The sequence below is a fragment of the Hypanus sabinus genome, chromosome 15, assembly GCF_030144855.1.
Source record: "Hypanus sabinus isolate sHypSab1 chromosome 15, sHypSab1.hap1, whole genome shotgun sequence".
Classification (NCBI taxonomy): domain Eukaryota; kingdom Metazoa; phylum Chordata; class Chondrichthyes; order Myliobatiformes; family Dasyatidae; genus Hypanus; species Hypanus sabinus.
The window spans coordinates 85,343,320-85,360,174 of record NC_082720.1 but is presented as its reverse complement, the minus strand read 5'-3'; the positions used below and the strand labels follow the sequence as shown (position 1 = coordinate 85,360,174).

At 41.6% G+C, this 16,855-nt stretch overlaps 1 protein-coding gene across 6 annotated transcripts in view; it reads right to left on the bottom strand.

The window, feature by feature from the left end:
- Positions 1–16,855, bottom strand: part of jade2 (jade family PHD finger 2) — a 176,115-nt gene that overhangs the window by 52,698 nt on the left and 106,562 nt on the right. For all 6 annotated transcript variants that reach the window (XM_059990642.1, XM_059990643.1, XM_059990641.1 and 3 more), the window contains 4 exons: positions 15,872–16,062; positions 8,754–8,965; positions 6,544–6,711; positions 1,371–1,487 (listed from right to left, as the gene is read on the bottom strand). In XM_059990642.1, coding sequence (XP_059846625.1) covers positions 1,371–1,487; positions 6,544–6,711; positions 8,754–8,965; positions 15,872–16,062 — 688 coding nt within the window. The remainder of the gene's footprint in view (positions 1–1,370; positions 1,488–6,543; positions 6,712–8,753; positions 8,966–15,871; positions 16,063–16,855) is intronic.

Sequence of the window (16,855 nt, the reverse complement as noted above, 5' to 3'; positions counted from 1 at the left end):
ACCCCTGGTTAGACACCTCCAAAATTCTTCAGAATTCTAGGCAGTTTAACAAGATCATTCCTCACTCGTCTAAACATGAGAATACCACTCACTTGACTTTATTCCTCCTACAACAACCAACAAGCCATCTCAGGGATCAAGCTGGTTTTCCTTAGCTGCATTCCATCTACTGCCAGTAAACCTTTCCTCAGGTAGAGAGAACAGATCTATACATATTACAGGCTCTGGGCCTGTATTCACTAGAATTCAGAAGATTGAGGGGTGATCTCATTCAAACCTATTGAATGGTGAAAGGCCTTGATAGAGTGGAGGTGGGGAGGATGTTTCCTATGGTGGGAGAGTCCAAGACCAGAGGACCCAGCCTCAGAACAGAGGGGTGTCCTTTTAGAACAGAGATGAGGAGGAATTTCTGTAGCCAGAGAGCGGTGAATCTGTGGATTTCGTTGCCACAGGCAACAGTGGAGGCCAAGTCTTTATTTAAGGCAAAGGTTGATAGATTCTTGATTGGTCAGAGCATGAAAGGATACGGGGAGAAGGCAGGAGATTGCGGCCGAGATGAAAAATGAATCAGCCATAGAAATTGTGGAGCAGACTCAATGGGCCAAATAGGCTAATTCTACTCCTACGTCTTATGTTCTTATAATATGCTGAACCTAATATAACTGGAGCAAGACACTAACATTCTCATTCTCAAATCCAGTTGCAATAAGAGCCAACATACCATTTGCCTTCTTAATCTGCATATTAACTTTCAATGACTCATGTTCAAGGACACCAAGACAACACAGATCATCAATAGTCTTTAACCTCTTGCTATTTAAAGAATATTCAATAAGATCTCACATTATTGCACATTAGACTCCATCTGCCGCGTCCTTTCCCATTCACCCAGTTTACTACATTCCCTTGAAGGCTCTTTAATACTGCTCAAAGTGCACACCATCACCTTCCTTTGTAGCAAACTTGGAAATATCTCACTTGATCCCCTCATCCCTCACACAATAGCTTTGGCAGTAATCATCAGTAAGCTGTCCGCAGTGTTAGAGAACGTCAATGTTTTCCTCTTCCTTCAGGCAAATTGAAAGTGCTGCTACTATGATCATGATAGTTGAATCAGCACGGACTGATGAGGCAGGGGTACTTTAAAGAGAATTTATTATTTATAGCTTGCATGAGGCAATACCTGGACAAGTTGTCAGCGTTAGGAGAGCCCAAAGGTACGATTCTACTGAATAGCACAGGTGGTTCAGGTGAGGTAAGAAACTGGAAGTTGCACAAGGTAATTTCATAGTCTCCCATCACAGCAAAATACTTTAACTTTTTTTTATTGTAGTCACAGATCAGAAAAAGAGTCATGTGCTTATACTGACCTGAATACACGTCCCAGTCCGTTCAGTGCAAAGGCTACACGCCAAAGCCCATCTGCTAGCAGGAATGTGGGACACCTTTGTAATGGGTTCCATCTTCTCAGGGCAACCTATACTTACCTGAAAACAAGGAAATACAGTTCAGGCATTTAAAAAGGCAATTCAATTTTTGGGACCTTTATCCCCGAGAGATTTGATTTTCTTCTGCTGTCAGCCAGACCAGCTACCATTACCACTATGGACAGAAGTTTTCATTCTAGGCCTCCGCTCCTGACCCAGTGGATGGTCTACGCCACCTCCTCTCTGATTCATGAATATACTTAGTCTCAAACCAACAGACTGCTCAACAGTGTTGAAATGTGATTTGAGTTTGACTGGACACACCCTGCGGTGCATTGATCTTATACGTATGGCTCAGAATTTGGTTTCAATTCTACTTCATTCTTTCTCTGGGCAGAGGATTGTGATCTGCTTGAAGAAGCAGCTTCTAAAGTGGACAGAGGAAAGGACGGGAGTTCAATGAGGTAATTACTCCGATTTTTCATGAGAGGGGAGAAGTGAGAAGGAATTACAAGTCCTTTCTCCCAAAGCTAACTCTGCAATGTTTAAGGGATAAAGTAAAAGTTATATTATAAATGATAAGGATTTTTTCCCCTTTTTTCTTTCTTTATCAAACAGCTTAGATCTTGTTTTGTATAAAAAATTACCACATTTCAATATTACGATTTAATTTAATTTATATGAATATAGGGTAATGAGATTGCAAGTGTGATTCAAATATAATGTATTTGGTATTATTTTATCTTGTTTTTGACTTATATATCTTTTTGTACTTCTATGTAGAAACTAATAAAATATTGGAAGAGAAATGTGAAATAAGAACAGAAAAAAATGGCACGCAGAGACAGATCAACTAATAACGTAATTCTAATCAATTTGTTGTACATTAACATCATACTTTGGCTTTAGCTAAAAAAGTTCGAATTCTGTCTGCTAAGCAGACTTTAATCATCTTTAACTATGGAAACTAAATGTAATGTCAATGAAACAAATGTTAACTTTGGGTCAGGAGGAGCAGTGAAATTATCAAAGGCTTTTAACTTATGGCTGTGGACTGGAATAAATTTTCCATTGATGTATTAGGTTAATTAAATATTACCCATTTCCCAAGGAAGGTACATCACACTTATTAAGGATAGGGTATAGCTCCCTCTACTGCCACAAATTTGTTCCTTAAATCCAGTTTAAATCCCTCGAAACACAGTGAATAGGAAGATATTTCTTGGTTACTACCACAGAAATGATTATATAGTCTCTGCAATACACTTTAAAAGTCTGGTTTTAAATGAAGCCAAGCTTCAGAATTAGGGTACAATGCACAAGAATATCTTTTGGATCATTCAAGATGCATCTGAAATGTTAAACTATGGCCAAGAAATGAAAACATTTCACCCGGATAAGTCCTGCCTTCTTTCCAGCTCATTGACAAGAGTTAACTGTCATGTTGATAACCTGCTCACCCAACAGTCAAGCCTTTGCTGCAAATACAACTTCACTAAAAGATAATACTGCGTAGTGTACAGTTGTTTTGCAGATGTGTGTTACATGTAACCATCCTGACATTGTCTGAGAAACTGTTCGATACACAATATGTAGTCCTTTTTCTTGCTTTGTATAGGAGACCTGAACATTTCACTGTCGACAGTGCTGCTAATGTTAAGTCCAGTGTAAAGTTTAATTTCTGTCAGGGTACCCTCCAACCTGATGGCATATCCAGAAAGGAAATCATAGACCAGTTAACCTGACCTCAGCGGTTGGGAAGATGTTGAGTCAATTGTTAAGGATGAGATGATGGAGTACTTGGTGACACAGGACGAGATAGTACAAAGTCAGCACGGTTTCCTTCAGGGAAAATCCTGCCTGAGGAACCTGTTGGAATTCTTTGAGGGGATTACAAGTAGGATAGATAAAGGGGATGCAGTGGATGTTGTATATTTGGATTTTAAGAAGGCTTTTGACAAGGTGCCACACATGAGACTGCTTACCAAGTTAAGAGCCCAAGGTATTACAGGAAAATTACTAACATGGTGAGAGCATTGGCTGATTGGTAGGAGGCAGCAAGTGGGAATAAAAGGATCCTTTTCTGGTTGGTTGCCAGAGACTAGTGGTGTTCTGCAGGGGTCGGTGTTGGGACCGCTTCTTTTTATGCTGTATATCAATGACTTAGATGATGGTTTTGCAGCCAAGTTTGCAAATGATACGAACAAAGACTGGTGGAGGGGCAGGTACTTCTGAGGAAACAGGTAGGATGCAGAAGGACAAGTGAAGTGTACTGAAGATGTTACCATCAGAAACCACATCCAGGAGAGGGCAAATCAAAAGCCAAGGCTTACTGCAGAGTACCATGCATGGCTGACAGATCACGGCGCTGCTTTTAGAGTGGGAGATGAGATAACTCTCAGGGAAGGAACAGCAGTGTTTTCCCGTTCCAACAGGCAGGCAAAATGGAGCATTCTCAGAGAATTCAGGGTCACTTCTGCGATTGCAGAGACACCAGCGCATGGAGCAGCGAAATCAGACGACTACAGACTACAAGTCTACCGAGTGCATCAGTGAGCAGGGCGCTTCACTCCCGAGAAGCTGAATGTTTTCTACACCCGGTTTGATGCACAGATGAAGTGTTGGCATGGAAGGCACTCCTCCCCCATGGGAGCAGACACTCCATCCAGCTGAAGCTGAGGCGAGGAAGACCCTGGCCAGGGTCAATCCACACAAAGCTGTGGGGCCTGATAACATACCGGGTTGGGTTCTGAAAGACTGTGCATCCCAGCTGATGGACATATTTAAGATCTCTGGAATAATCCATTATCCCATCAGATTTCAAGGCAGCAACCATCATTCCAGTGCCAAAGGAGGCAACAGTGTCCTTCCTAAATGACAATCGTCCAGTGGCATTAACGTCAGTCATTATGAAATGCTTTGAGCAGCTGGTCATGGAGCCTTTCTCCCAACTACAATGGACCCTTCTGCTTAACTCTTAAATCGATCCATTGACGATGCAATATCCTCTGCCTTCCACTCTGTCCTGTCCCACCTAGAAAATGGGGTCTCATAAGCCAGGCTGCTCTTTATGGGCTTCAGTTCAGCGTTCAACACCATCACACCCCAGAAACTGGTGGGAAAACTGTCTTCACTGGGTCTTAACACCTCCCTCTGCAATAGGATACTGGACTTCTTAACAGTAAGGCCACAGTCAGTCCAGGTGGCCAGTAACGTCTCGCGTCCCATTATGCTGAGCACTGGCACTCACCCAGGCTGTGTGCTCAGCCCGCTGCTGTTCACACTGCTGACACATGACTGTATCACAGGATTCAGCTCAAACTGTGTCATCAAGTTTGCAGCTGACACCATAGTGGTCAGCCTTGTCAAGAAGGATGACAAGGCAGAGTATAGAGAGGAAGTAGCGGCTGGTGGATTGGTGTGAGAACAACAACCTCAGCCTGAACGTGGAGAAGTCTCAGGAAATCACTGTGGACTTCCAGAGGGTGCAGATGAACCATTGCCCTCTGCAAATACGCGGCTCCTCCACAGAGAGAGTGTCAAGTGCACCAAGTTCCTGGGAGTTCACATCACAGATGAGCTCAGCTGATCCCTCAATATCACCTCCCTGAACAAGAAGGCACAGCAGAGCCTCCACTTCCTAAGGAGACTGAAGCAGGCAAGACTCCTGCCTCCCCCCACCCCGTCTGAAGTGCATTTTACAGGAGCACCATTGAGAGTGTCCTGGCAAGCTAGATCATCTGGTCTGGGAGCAGCAGAACACTGGAACAGAAATCCCTACAAAAGATTGAGAGCTGCTGAGGGTATCACAGGGGTCTCCCTGCCGTCTATTGGGGACATTTATCAGGATTGCTGCATACGCAAGGCCCTCAGTGTAATTAAGGATCCCACCCATTCATCCAGCATCCTCTTTGACTCTGTACCATCAGACTCTGATGCATAAAAACATGAACAGTCAGGATGAGAAACAGTTTCTTCCCTCAGGCTATTAGGCTTCTGAACTCCCAGCCGCATGGTATTCAAAGTGTCACTGTTCCATACCTTACAATATTTAATATTAATGCACTTTAGTTTGTTATTTGTGTGTGATTCATCCGTAGATTTTATCCTTACCTTCATAAGTTATCATGTGTTATGTGTGTTTCACCCTGGTTCAGAGAAACTTTGTCTCATTTCTATATTTATTATATATGTTATACACATGTATGTAGTTAAATGACAATAAACTTCACTTGACTCGACTCTACTGTCGTGATGAGGCCACACTTGGGTTGGAGGAGCAACACCTTATATTCTGTCTGGGTTGCCTCCAACCTGATGGCATTAACACCGATTTCCTGAACTTCCGGTAAATGTAACCCCTCCCACCTTCACCATTTCCATTCTTATTTCCCCCTCACCTTCTCTGCTTGCCTGCCTATCACCTCCCTCTGGTGCTCCTCCCCCTTCCCTTTTTCCCATGGCCTTCTGTCCTCTCCAATCAGATCCCTCCTTTTCCAACCCTTTAGCTCTTTCACCAATCAACTTCCCAGCTCATTATCTGACCCCCCCCCCCTGGTTTCACCTATCACCGACCACCTTGTATTTCTTCCTCCCCTCCCCTACCTTCTTCCTCTGATTTCTCATCACTTTTTCCCCAGCATCTTGTGTGTATTTGATTTCCAGCACCTGCACATTTTTTCTTGTTTGTAGTTTAACCATGATAACTTCCAATATACACTGATAATTATTTTTAATTTACCAAACCAGGAAATCATGAGAAAATAGGACATAATTTTCTGTAATCAAATCACAGTGAACTCTTGCAAAGTTTGTACTGCAGTCTGACCCAGGAGCGGTGTTCAGTTTGCTACAGCACTAAATTCTGATCAAAGTAACAGCCAACCAATGAGGTAATTTATTAAAAGCCCTTAATGCTGACCTGCACACTTTTGAATATTAGCTTATACAATCAGATTCTTGGCAACAAAGTCAAACCTCCCATCTGCTCTTCTGAGAAATTATTTAATTCATGAATTTTCTCTGCCTGGTGCTTTGGAAGAGTATACAGTGCCTGTTATCCCAAGGTGAGGAAATGGCTGTTCACTGAAGCTCGGCATTCAGGTAGGTTTCTTACTTCAGGTATCCATAAGGCACAGCTAACGTGGACCCACTTTGTGCCGCTGCGTGTTGGTTTCAAAGCTCCTCCTCTCTTGGGACACAGCAAACACTTTGGCTGAACACCCAGGGCACACGTCCGACACAACCAACTGCCCAGAGGCACCTTCAGAATTCCATAACAAGCCTATTGTGATTTAAAAATAGAAAATGGTCAGATATCTGCTATTAGAACATAATCATTCGTGAGCCAGAATGTCACCTCATAATCTAGTTAGCTTTCAGATGAAGCTTAAACAAGTGAACAACATAATAGTTGATATCAACTTTTAGGAGTCCAAACCCAAATTTAAGAATGGAACTTTGTCAAGGCTGTCACAACAAACAGCTTTACGCAGTTGGCTACTTTATGAGAAATACAAATCTCAACCACAGTACTCTGCTTCCAATGGCTGGCTTTCACATGAAAACATTTACCAGGCAATGAATTCTTTCTCCACGGTCAAATCATTTTGCAATAGTTATCCCAGTGGGTCTTAACATTAAAACACTGGCCTTGCCGCGAAGTCACCAGCCAACATCACAAATTCAGATGTTGAGACATTGGTTGTTTCTGATGTGATCGAGGCGAAGGTGATTCCAAGTTTGCCAAAAATTATTTTGCTATCTATGGTGTATCATACACTCATTTTTTATATATATTTATGGCAGTCACAACACGGATGGGGTAAAACTGAGAACTATTAACTACTCCTGAAAGCAAAATGTTTGTTCAATATTTCAATGTGAAGCAGTACCAGGTTGTTAAACTAACATTTCAGAAGCTAGAAAAGGAGAGATTGGAAGTGAGTGCCCAAGATTTGGACAAAGTATCAAAGTAATGGATGGTAGAAGAGGTTTAGCAAGCTGGAGTCTTGGGATGGATGGGATTTTGAGAAAAAAGTTGGAGAGATTTATACATACCACACACAGATATATATATATCTCTGAGGGGAGAGAGTGGGGGGAAAGGGGAGAGGGAAGAGAGTGGGGGGGGGGAAGGGGAGAGGGGAGGGGAAGAGAGAGAGGGAGGGGGACAGGGGGAGAGAGAGAGATAGAAGACCAATATGAATAAAATCATGGTAGTCACTTTCGTTGTTAAGATCTTTCAAAGCATTTGAAATTGAACAAATTATTAAGTCATTACTTTGCAGATATATTTAGCCCCTGTATTTATTGGACAAACGGCATTTAGAATTCAGTGAACTGGGCTCATTTATTGTAACAAATTTTCAAATAAATGTGAAACCACAGATGAATTCATTTGAATTTGCATGTGTAAGTACCTGCTATTTGGAAACCATGAGGAAATGAGTGGTTTTCAATTACTGTACATAATCTTCTTGTAGTAGGCAAAATTAAGGTAACTGGTGATCAGTGAGTTTGTCTTAGAGGATTTAGAGTTCAAAGTAAATTTATTATTAAAGTACATGTATGGCATCATATACTACCTTAAGATTATTTTCTTGTGGGCATTTAAAGCAAAATAAAGCAATATAACAGAATTTATGCAAAACTATATATCACAAAGACTGACAAACATCCAATGTGCAAAAGAGGACAAGTTATGCAAATAAAAAGGTAAATTAACAATAATGAGAACATGAGTTGTAAAGTCCTTACAAGTGACTGGAGTCAGTTCAGCTTTGAGCTGAGTGAATTGATCTACGCTGGTTCAGCAGCTTGATATCTGTAAGGTATTAACTGTTGCTGAACCTAGTGCTGTGGGACTTAAGGCTCCTGAACCTGCTCCCTGATGGGTGTAGTGAGAAGGGAGCATGGCCTGGATGATGACATCCTTGACAACAGATGCCGCTGTCCTGTGGCAGTGCACCTTGTAAACGTGCTCGATAATGGGGAGGACTCTGCTGTGTCCATCACTTTTCTTTTCCTAGGTACTGGTGTTTCCATAGAGGGCTGTGGTAACACACAGTCTTAACACAAATTCACATATGTGAATATACCACACAAACATGAATGATAAAGGCATATGCTGGCCCAGGAAGCACTCCAATAAACCTGAATAAATGAGGAAAGATTCTTTGTTGACCACTGGGTACAGTTGGCTTATCTACATGTTGGGCACGCAATACACCATTTTAGTTAAAAGGCTTAACTTCATTTATCAAAGCGGTCAGTGATTCGAAACTAAAACAATTACACAACAAAAAAAACACCCAACACCCTTACCTGGTGAACACAAATATTGCATTTGTCGCAAAAAACCATCTCATTGCCATCCTCCCCCTCTGGAGAGCGGCAGACATCACACACCACGTCCTCATCATACTCAATCCCCAGACCCTCCTCTGTCTCGATCGCCAGATTCATGTTCTCCTGACACTGGCTCTCCAGCTCCTCGATGACCTTTTCCATCATCAGCTCGTCCACTTCTAGCATTCCTGGAAAAAAAAAACAAACTTAATCAAGTAGACCTCGGTGGCAACCTTATTTTTAATTCTGCTTGAAATAGAACAGACCACGTGTCCTTCACTGGCTCCCAAGAACCCCTGACTGAATACAGTCAAGTCTTGTGTTGACCCATGCAACTGGCATCTCTCCCTTGTTTAACTGGAATGGGGAGGAGGAGGATGAGGGTGATGATACTGGAGGCAGCAGAGGCTGGGATGAGAGTGACAGGTGGAAGGATTGTAACTCCAGATGAATGCACACCCAGAGCTTTGATTTGACTCAATGGCAATAGGAATGCAATTGTTTATTATGACCCCAAAACAGAATAGCTTGCTAATGTTTATTCTCTAAATTGATGTTAAATATCAGAATCTTTACTCCTTCCTCCACACAATTACCTGCAAATTGCTGTGAATTCAATATTTGCTCCACGCAGGTTTGCACATCGTAGGTTTACAAAATCTAGTGAAGAATTATATCTTTATTTGAACTGAAGACACCAAAGGGAGCCAGAGCCACCCCACCCACACCAGGATTACCTAAATAACCTGACTCCAGATGTTCCGCAGTGTCTGGTATATCCTTGTACTGGCAGAATGGACTGTTATGTTCACAGCAGTCTTGCATACGGATGCCAGACGTGGGCACTCACCAAGACCATGCAAATGTCACTAGACAGTTGCTATTCACCAATGCTCCAGATGGCTCTTGACGTGAGATGACAACAGCACATGACCAATGTCAAGCTCTATGACAACCTACGATGCTCACTACTAATATCGAGGCAAGAAGACTGCAACTAGCGGGGCACTGTCTACACCACCCTGAGCCCAAGCATGGGAGGATGAACCCTGTTGCCCTCCCAAGACTATGGTCAACACGCTCCTAGAAGACAGTGGCACCACTAACGTAGATGAACTGAACACATTGATGAGGGAGAGGGAGGAGTGGAGAGTCCGTCATCATGCCCGACGCCGGCTCCCTAGGTCTGAGTCCACGTCGTAGTAGTAGTAGTGGCAGAATCCTGTCTTGGCAAGTCCATTATGGTCAAACTAGAAGGTAAGTGCCAACACACCCAGACATTTGAAGTCCTTCATGCAGTTCATACTAAACCAAATAATGGTCACATCAATGGACCAAAATTATTAACAATGCAATGATTATAGTATTCAAATAGTTATCATTTAATTCTAATGCATAATGATTTTCCCATTTTATTGTCATTTATAATGAAAACTTTCTTTTGATCAGTGGAACATTGAATAGGGGAACTAACTATAAGACAGTAACATCATTTTAACTTCTGAGGGTTCAGACCAATCACATCATACAATCTGAAATAGGGCTCTCCTTGTAGCTGATGAAGTATTGGAACTCATTCGTAAGGCCAGTGATGTTGTGGGGGTGGAACTGGACTCTCTGACGGTGGTGTCTGAAAAGAGGATGCTGTCCAAGTTGCATGCCATCTTGGACAATGTCTCCCATCCACTCCATAATGTACTGGTTAGGCACAGGAGTACATTCAGCCAGAGACTCATTCCACCGAGATGTAACACTGAGCGTCATAGGAAGTCATTCCTGCCTGTGGCCATCAAACTTTACAACTCCTCCCTCGGAGTGTCAGACACCCTGAGCGAACAGGCTGGTCCTGGACTAATTTCCACTTGGCATGATTAACTTATTATTATTTAATCATTTATGGTTTTATATTGCTATATTTCTTCACTATTCTTGGTTGGTGCGGCTGTAATGAAACCCAATTTCCCTCGGGATCAATAAAGTCTGTCTGCCTGTCTGTAAATAGAGTGATGTTCTGAATTTGTCCTCTATAGTTTCCAGCAAAAACTATACACATTTATGTCACATCAAAAAGGGAAATTCTAACAATCAGCCAATCATACTATTAATTATGGCATAATTTTGAAATTTTGCTCTCACCATCCCTCCCTTTTTGAGGCAGTGCTGAACTATCTCAGTCAGTAAAACAGCAGGGAACAGCCTGCTGTACACAGATGTACTTCTAAACTACACACACCTTAATGCTAGATCCAGAACAGAGTCCATGTAAGTTACATTTATTGAGTTTAACAGTGATGTGACATTCCACAGCAGAAGGCACAGACATGTAATTCTATATATAGCATTTCCACAGTGATAACATCAACAACAATCTATATTTCAATAACATCACTGACATTGAATTTGGCCTTTCACAGCACTGTTATCAAACTAATTTGACATCAAATCACTTGAGGTGATATGAGGACAGATGACCAAAGGCTTGGGTAATGGAAACCTTACAGGTGGAAAGGAAGAGCCCAGAGGAAAGGAGTGCAGAGGTTTATGGAGGGAATCATACAGCTTAGGGGGCAGTAAGCTGAGTTTGCCAATGGTGACTCAGTTCCGTTTGGGGGTAAAGAGCCAGAAATGGAGAAATACAACCATTAGTTAAACTGGAAATTACAAAGCTAACGAGGACAGAGTAGCAAACTTAGGGGTGAGAATTAACACATTGTGATGTTACTCAACTGTCAGCCAAGTACCTACAGGTGTGACAGGGGAACGGGAAACAGTGTGAGCTAGAATAGTGTTTTAGATGAATTGAATGTAGATAACTCAAGTTTAAGAAGAATAAGAAGAGGAAATCTGGTCAGATGTTCATCAAAAATGTTAAGTCTGAAGGTAACAATTTCTACACAAATGAGCTGAGGTGCAGAGTTAGATAAAGGAAATAGGTGAATGTTGGTGTGAGGTCTACAGATCAACTGAGGATCAATAATAAGAAAAGACACCGTGAGCACTCTGCTTTATTTTCATTCAGCTGTCAGGGCTAGGGCTCGACTCTTTGGCTATGAAACAGAATTTGCTGCCAAAAGTTTGAGCCACTCTTCAAAATGTTTTCTTGCTTTGAATACTTGCCCAGGTGGAATTGTTTAGGTAGAGTTATAACAGCTGAGAAAAATTACTCCTTAACTTTTACCATTGAACTCATTTTGCCTGCCTTTCAATTTTTACAGCAACAGGACTTCAATGCAATTATTAACACAAACTGTTCAATTACCTTTCAATTATTAGTTAATATAATAGTGATTAGATCTACCATTTAGTTCGTGAAGAGTTTCTGCCTATCAGACCATAAGATGAAGGGACAGAATGAGGGCATTCTGCTCCATTTAATCTTTCTTTAGGTACATCAATATTGAAGTGTTTTTTTTGGTAGATTCTAGATGATAACAGGAGCCTGAAACTTTTGAATATTTTTATTTGAAATATGAAAATACAGAGCTTTGCAATTAGTGATATATTAGAGAGGAATTTTGAACTGTATATCAGCTGTCTTTTGTGCCATGAAGGGACCCAGTATAACTTGAACATCTTCTGGCATTTTTTGAATTACATTAAACATAATACATTGTGATATTTTTCTCTATAGCACAACTGATAATATTTTTTCAAGGTTTATGGATGAGATTATTTTCCAAGGTTTTCACCCCATGTATTAATTAACCTCCTCAGATTAGATAAAATGTATAGAAGTTTGAGAGAAAGTTTCATCCTCACAGTGCTTATCATTTTGAACTAAAATATCTGAAAGCAATCATGCTTCATTCATTTCTCCCACAACTTTCATAGTTGTTTCTCTAATTGGGAATACAAATTAACATTAGTTAGCAGTGGACTGCAGAAGATTCAATCCTGGCCATTTACGTACGTCATGAAAACTGGCTAAATGAATTTCACTCAGAATCATGATAGCTGGCACAAATGTGCATCATAAACTGCTCTGCAATGGACCTCAGTGAAAATACACAATCAAAGAAGTTCCAAACCATCTTAATTAAGAATTAGTCTTAATACATCCATATAATGTCACTCACATAGTTGTTAAAATAATGCTGACTGGGAAATTCATGCCAACTTTACCTCCCCCACTGTAATTATGTAAACATCCCAACTACACTGATATCCGGTATTCAGCCAATATTTCAGGTTTTATTCTAAAAGTACAGTATTTATAGACCAGGACAAATAATGCATTATTCTCTACCACAATGTACATTTTCACTAGCTGGGAAACCATATGTTGACAGGTTACAGCAAGATGTTTTTATTTAAAAGGACTGCTTTATAGTTGTGTAAAAACGGACCTCCCAGAAACTAATGGTGAGTTTTTTTTTCCCCAAATGGATTTTCCTGATTTCAAGATTCTGATATACTAATTGGAGACAGAAGGCTCCATGAATCTTGCACCCTGTTAGTGCCACCCCTTGAGCTATTCAAGGCAAGAGGGGCCCCAAGGTGAATTGGCAAACTGAATCCATCCAGTACTGGCTTGGCATTACAAGGCAGAGGGTAGTGGCGGACTTGTGCTTTCCTGACTGGAAATTTATAACAAGTAATCTACCACCGGGACTGCTGCTGGAGCCTTCGTTGCTTGTAATATTTATAAGTGAATTTTACAAGCAACAACTATTTCTAAGAATGATTTGGAAACGTAGGGTATGATTAGTAGGTTTCCAGATGACATTAATATTGTCAGAGATGCAGATAGAGAAGAAGGTTGTCTATGTACATAGTGGAACACAGATGAGCTAGAAAGACAGATGAAGCAATGGCAGGTGGAACTTCTGGACAATTCTGAGGTAATTCACGTTTGTAGGTCAAATTCTGTTAGGACGCTTATGGCAGGGATCTTACAAGTACTGATTTACAAATTGACGTTGGGGTGCAAGTCCTCAGCTCCCTGAAAGTGACAAGGGTACAGAGGATAGTGCAAAAAGGCATTGGTATGCTTCTTCAGGCATTAGGCATTGGGTATGAAAGTTAAAGCTGCATGTTACAATTGTACAAAAAGCTGGTTAGACTGCATCTACAGTATTGTGTTCTGCTTGGTGGCTACACTACAGGACGAATACACTATTTATAGATCAGGGGTCTGATAACATGCTTGTTTGGGTGGCTGGTTATGGATTGCATGAAATCCCATCTTCCTGCTACACTGGACCCTATCCAGTTTGCTAATTGCTCTAATCAGACCACTGATGTTGCCACAGCCTCTGCACTCTACTCCATCCTGTCCCACCTGGAAAATGGTGCCTCACATGCCATGATGCTGTTTATTGACTTCAACATGGCGTTCAGTGCAATCATCCCTCAGAAGACGGTGAGTAAACTGTCCTCGTTGGGTCTCAACACCTCTCTCTGTAACTGGATCCTGAACGATTTGACAGAAAGGCCACAGTCAGTCTGTGTTGCAGAAGCACCTCTAGCTCCATCACACTGTGCACCAGTGCTCCCCAGGGCTGAGTGCTCAGTCTGCTGCCATCCACGTGGTGCTGACGCATCACTGTACCGCTAAACCCAGTTCAAATCCAATCACGTTCACAGGTGACACAATGCCTCATCAACAACGATGACAAGATGGTGTACAGAGAGGAGGCAGTGCGGCTGGTAAAATGGCACAAAAACAACTTGAGTCTCGAAGTGGACAAGACCGAAGAGATAATTATGGACTTTGAGAAGCTGCAAGCTGACCAGTTTTGCCAGGGGCACCATCGAGAGTGCCCTGACCATCTGACCACAAAGTCCCCACAAAGGACCGTAAGATCTGCTGAGAGGATATCAGGGACTCTCTTCCATCCACTAGAGATAGTTAACAAAAGGGCTGCAGGCACAGAGCTATCAGCATTGTCAATGATCCCTCCCATCCATCCAACAATCTCTATCATCAGGCAGGAGGTACCGTAGCATTTGGACAAAACCTGTTAGGATGGGAATCAACCTCTTACCCCTGGCCCCAAGTCTTCTGAACTCCCTGCCACCACTAAGGTCTCATCAATATGAAGCCCCACTAGTGTTATACTGTTTACTTTTTAACGTGCCACAAATGCATCTTATTACTGGTTAGTTTACTAGTGGTAATATTACTTTATGTGTTGTGTGTGTTACATGTACTGTGCTTTGCAACTTGGTCTGAAGGAACGTTATTTCATTTGCAGGTATACATGTGTACAATGACAGTAGACTTGAGCTTTTTTCACAATAGGAAGAGGCTGAGAGGCAACCTTATGCACTCTCTTTCCTGATTCTCAGATTGTCTAGACCCCAGTAGATCTATGTCTCCAGAGATCCACTGTTTTCAGCATGGTTTATACTTGTGGACTAGGCATCGACATTACTCTAAGAACTACCAAGTTTCCTAACTTCAGCTGTAAATGGACAAAGTCCGTGCTCCAGTTAGAGACTACCTAGTTACTGGTAATAATCTCTCAGCATCAATCCTGTTAATGCTTCTTTACTCAATTACCTTGTTCCTGTTCACACACACACAAATACTGATTCAAAGTCTCAGTATGTACTTAACTTGCCCAACTGATGGTTGTACGGTGTACTTGGCCCAAGGCCAAGACTACCTTAGCCCACTGCAAGGAAAAGGTATAGATTTTATGTGTTTCTGGTTTTAGCTAAACTGTAGGAATAAATAATTCCTGAGCACAGTTAATGAAATAATGTCACACTGCTTCCAGACATGGCACTATTTTACTCTTTAAACTCACCTTTAAAGGATATCCAACTTCCTTACTGTTAGCACATTGATTATTTCCCTGTGCTTATACATGATTTATATTCGAAATATGCTCAAAGCTGATTCCTTTCCAGACCAACTAACTCAATCCCATTTAACAAGAGAAAATAAAAAAAAACAATGTGCATCTCCAAATCGCGAAACACGTCAGTCTGTGCAGCAGCAAATTTATGGCTTCGAACGCAACAAGCAGACTGGCAGGGTAGAAATCTGGCTGTGTTAAATCTGAATGCCTCTCAGAACGTCAGCAAGAATATTTGTCCTCAGCTACTGTACTTCCCTCATGAGTTAGAAAGAGTAAACATGATACCTGCTTCCTGAAACTCTGCATTCGCCAATTCCAACCAGTGGACATCAACTTCATCAAGGTCATAGCGACAAATACTTCTTGGAGGGAACTTTATGTCCATATGGCCAGACTCTGAGGACTCATAGCTGCTGAGTGACGCCAACATTTGCTCGCTGGGAGCCAGGAGTGTTTTTTCAAATTCTGGTGAAACCCTACAGAAAGAGCAAAGAAGGTCAAATATTAAACTATATTCTGTCACAAGCAAATTCACCACGCACAATTCCAGTGTGGACTTCCGTTTACACTTGTGTGTTAAGACAGCCAAGCAGAATTTCGGTGATTTCGGGGAGCTACAAGAGACTTGTCACCGGCTTGTTGATGTACAATGTGGCCCTGAAGAGAAAGCAGCAGTGAAATGCACCGGCATTGCTTCTGCTGAACTACGATCTACCCTGAAAAATACACCACCAGGCCAATAATAATGCTGATTGATATCAATACCACTATCTAGATCACTAATGTGAACTACAGATATTTAGTTCATTTAAACTATTTGCTTTTTTACTCGCTTCCTCTGTGTCTCTTTTTGCAATTAAATAGGTAAAAACACTTTGCTTATCTGATGGATTCAGGGGTTGGGTGCAATACCTTTCCCAGTGCACTTTGTTCTAGCCACATATCCTGCACTAAGTACACAGTTTGCACACTCTACAGTGTAGAAAAACCAAAGCCCCAGCAAGTGAAAGTATGAGGGAAAACCAGCAACAGCTTCTCCTCAACTCCTAGGTTTATCTCCATTTCAGATTCATTTTACTTATTTATAACTTCATCCAACAATATTCTAAACATATGCTGACAACATCTAATTATCACCAGTATCAACTCCATGACCAGACAATATACTCAAATGCAAATTTTCTCCCACTTGAAACTTGCCCATGTCATTTGCCAAATGCTCCACATCATTACATCAGAAGCTTGCTTAGAACTGCACACAATCTGTTT